Source organism: Sinocyclocheilus anshuiensis, unplaced genomic scaffold (assembly GCF_001515605.1).
Source record: "Sinocyclocheilus anshuiensis isolate Anshui unplaced genomic scaffold, SAMN03320099.WGS_v1.1 scaffold1717, whole genome shotgun sequence".
In the NCBI taxonomy this organism is placed as follows: Eukaryota; Metazoa; Chordata; class Actinopteri; order Cypriniformes; family Cyprinidae; genus Sinocyclocheilus; species Sinocyclocheilus anshuiensis.
In genome coordinates this window covers 109,475-113,727 of record NW_015539928.1, presented here as the reverse complement: position 1 = coordinate 113,727, position 4,253 = coordinate 109,475, and the positions used below count along the sequence as shown (strand labels likewise).

The 4,253-nt window shown below is 35.9% G+C and overlaps 1 protein-coding gene across 1 annotated transcript in view; it reads right to left on the bottom strand.

Annotated features, from left to right (window-relative positions):
• The window catches only part of LOC107686748 (histone H2A-like), a 10,406-nt gene extending 7,259 nt beyond the window's left edge, over positions 1 to 3,147 (bottom strand). Inside the window, exon 1 of the mRNA XM_016483842.1 lies at positions 2,717 to 3,147. Within this exon, the coding sequence (XP_016339328.1) occupies positions 2,717 to 3,116 (400 nt within the window). The 5' untranslated portion in view covers positions 3,117 to 3,147. The remainder of the gene's footprint in view (positions 1 to 2,716) is intronic.
• Positions 3,148 to 4,253: the final 1,106 nt, after the last annotated feature.

The window sequence follows — 4,253 nt, the reverse complement described above, 5'->3', positions numbered from 1 at the left end:
TATAAAAGTATACTTTTAAGTATAACAGTAGTAAACTTTGAGTACACAACTAGTTTACATCAATATTTTAGCTTGTACTGTAACTATACTAAAAGTGAACTTGTAGTTAGTTTACCAATTAAATTCTTGTAGTAGCATTTTTAGTACACGTTGAAGTATAGTCTTAGTAAACTAGTTTAGTAGTTTTATACTGCAACTTAAGTATACTCGTACGTTTTCTTTAAGTATACTACTATGTCCCTATTTAGGTATTTATATATTTTGTAATATGAATATCTGAACATACAAAGCATCAAAAGCAAGAACAGGGTATCTGCTTGTAAACAAAAACGTTTTATTCTAGCTTCATGTATTCTTTTTTTATAAACCTGAATCTGGGTAAGTTTCATAAATAAAAAATAAAGAAATAAACATTTTGAACAAAAAGCTGAAAAAGACTTAATTGGATTCGGAATGATGATCAAAACGTAGATGGAGTCGATAAACACCCCAAAGCTTGACAGTCATTATTACCTCTGCATTGGTCGACATTTTATTCCATAACGTTACACAGTTTTGATGCTGTTTTATGTCTGATGATCGTGTGAGATTACATGTGGAAGTGTCTGTTGTTTCGGTTTCTTCTTCACTTGTGTTTTTTTGGATATTCTGTACAGAAGATGTGTAATAGCGCCCCCTACAGTATAACAATGAAAACACGGATTCTAGGAGCACAAGTACAGTAGCTCAAATATATTTAGACTTTTTCTAAGCATAAGTCGAGCATGCTTAAATGTAATTTTAAGTATTTTTCTGAGAAGTACATAAAAAGTAGACTAAAATGATACTTTCCTGTTTTTGGTTTAAAAGAAGTATACTAATAGCACACTTGAATAAACTTTTTTTTTTCGTAAGGGTTGTTGCAGCTAGTTTTCAGTATAATTCACTCGCGAATGCAGTGGTGGCTCTGAAACCAATTAATATCTGTTTCAGTTCTAATTAACAGCTAGTGTAACATTATAACTTACTGAACAATAAATGACTCGTCACTGTTAGCACATTCATTGCTCATAGGACAACAGATATTTTACAATAAGTGAAATATTATGTATTGTAAAATCACAACTGTACATTATGTTCTTGATATGTCACCTTTATTCATTCAGCACAGAGTGTGTCAAATCAGCTTTACAGTGTTAAACATGAAAATAATGTCTCAAAGGTGCAAACAGCATTCAGTTCTGATGTAAAGCAGCTCTAGATAAAGCACAATAGTAAACATGAAATATGTAAAAGGATTTTAGTTTCCTCTCGCCAAAAACGTGGTCTTAAAGTCAAAATGCCAAAGCACTTGTACAAGTTAAATTCTGCCAAGATCTGGGTTTCAGGCATTCAGCTGTAGATGCATTCAATCTTATTTCCAGATATCTGTGTGGCTTTAATAAACGTGAACATTAGTATTTTCCTTGACGTATAGCTGGTCGTGTTTAAAGACTCTCGCATCATATAATTCATTAAATGAGCCTAACCCAACCTGGCAGTGTTTGTTTCAGTGATACACTGTAAAAAAAATTCCGTAAAATGTAAAAAAATACGGTAGCAACATTTTAGGTTTTACGGTTTTAACTTAAATTTACAGTTAAATACCGTAATTTCATTAACTGATATAATGTTAATATACCAACCTATTGAAGTACTGGAATCTGTTTTGTACCTTTGTAATACACTGATAACCACCAAATGCAGATGGTGATGAGAAAGTCACATGATGAATCAAAGCCAATCACAAAGCAGCTTTTAAATAATAACATATATAGAAGGTGCACAGTGTCATTCACACAAACATTAAACACCATCATGGTAACACACATGAAACTGAAATAATGCAATAAACATTAATTTAACAACATTAGGTGTAACACACAACCCTAATATACAAAACTGATAAGAAAAAAATAAGAAGAAACATAGTTATTTCAACAAAAAAACATCAAATTTGAAATGTAATGCAGGGAATTCTGGGTGTCAATTTATGGTTATTCACTGTAAATTATACGGTCTTTTTCACTTCCAAAAACTGTATACTACCGTAAAATTAATGTCCAATACATGTAATGTCCAATACAGTTTTTCACCGTATATAGTAGGGGAATTTACCGTTAACCATTTTACCAGGTTTTTATTGTAGCATTTTTACAGTCTTTTACCGTTAAATTCACGGTCATTTTTTAGAGTGTAATTATCTTCTTTATTGTTACTTATTTCAGTTCACTCATCATCATTAGGCTAACAAGATAAATGGTGAACAATGTTTGCGTTGGTCTGTGATTTCAGCAAGTCCAACTAAACACCTAGAACAAGATTATGATTATGAACAACACTAATCTAATGATGATGAGACATAATTGTGTTTGGATTTGTTGTATACTGCTTTGCTAAAGATACATTCTGAATGCAGAGGGACAGCAAGTGAAATTGTAATGTTGCTTTTTATTGAAATAAATGTAGCCAAACATCAAACAATAACAGATACATCTCAAAGTAGCCTACTGTGCATAATTAATAATCAGCTCTGTGGCTTCTACTGGAATAAATGCGGCCATACAACAGATAACAAATGCATCTCGTGTGTATATGATATAAATAAAAACCAGTGTCCAACAGCATTTCGTTTCACTAGATTAGTAAATATTAAGTGGTTAAAACACTTGAAAATAATTTGAACTTACAGACCCACCACCAGAATCATAAATCTTTATATTTATTTCTCTCCGCGGTGGTGTTTGTAGCAGCAGCACGGCCTGGATGTTGGGCAGCACGCCGCCCTGAGCGATGGTCACTCGGCCCAGGCGTTTGTTCAGCTCCTCATCATTGCGCACCGCCAGCTGCAGGTGACGGGGAATGATGCGGGTCTTGTTGTCTCTGGCGGCGTTTCCAGCCAACTCCAGGATCTCTGCGGTAAGATACTCGAGTACAGCCGCCAGATAAACGGGAGCTCCGGCACCGATGCGCTGTGCGTAGTTACCTTTGTGGAGAAGCCTGTGAACACAACCGACGGGGAACTGCAGCACTGCTCTGGATGAGCGACTCTTGGCCTTCGCTCTCGCCTTACCACCGGTTTTACCTCTTCCACTCATGGTTGGTTATAATAAAATAACAATTACTTTAACAACGGAGAAATATTAATAATCCTGTGAGCCCCGCTCTACTGTATTTAAAAGAGTGCACGAAGCATAGATCGTTGAATCTGATTTGACCGTTAGCATCTTACAATGATATTGATGAGCAATGATATTACACAGCGCCTGAAAATAGTCCCCAGCACGCTCCGTGTGCAAGCAGGTGATTGCTTCGTTATTGTGTGTTCACACCAGATGCATCGCGTCACTCGCTCTAGATTACTCGCGGGATTTTTTTCGTGTCACTCGCGCGATCAACCATGTTGGAGATAACTACAATCGCTGTTTTGTACCTGTTGTCAAAAAGTTCCAAATACAATGGAAAGCCAAACACCGACGTGTCTGGGTTAACAGCACCATCCAGAGGAGGATGAATAACGTTAGGATCCTGTATTAATGTGTGTTACATTGTAGTACTGTATATATACACTGATATTACTATTGTTTTTATTATTGATAGCAGCATCTCTGTAGCCATGCTAATAAAATACAACTACCACTACAACTGATTTTAATTGTTTTCTATGCTCCAGACCTATATAATAACAGACCGCTGCATTAATGCTCTCTTCTATTGTCTGATTCAACTGGACGTGTCAAGAAACTCTTCGCTGATTGGCATGCGCGAGAACGCGTCATGCGAATTTTCCGCTCGAGTTGAAATTTTTTAACTTGCGCGGAAGACGCGATTGAGGCGAATATCGTGCGTTCGCGGCAAACGCGTCGCGCATTTCGCGTCATTCGCGTCGCCTGGCGCGAATTCGCCTCTATTCGCGTCTTTGCATTGACTTTGTATGTAATCTACTCGTGCGAATAATTACATTCGCGTCTGGTGTGAACACACTGTAAGAGTTCCTAGTGGTAGATTGAGCACTTGCTTTCATTGTGTTTAACTGTAGTTTTTTTTTTTTTTTTTTTTTTTTTTTTTTTAAAAAAAAAAAAAAAAAAAAAACTCTAGCTTTCTATTCTACTTGTTTTTCTTTGTTTGTGTATATATATATATATATATATATATATACACACACACACCTTGCTACGTGTACTGCGTTAGGCTAACCGAGACTTGTCATTTGCACTTATATATTGTTGCTCATT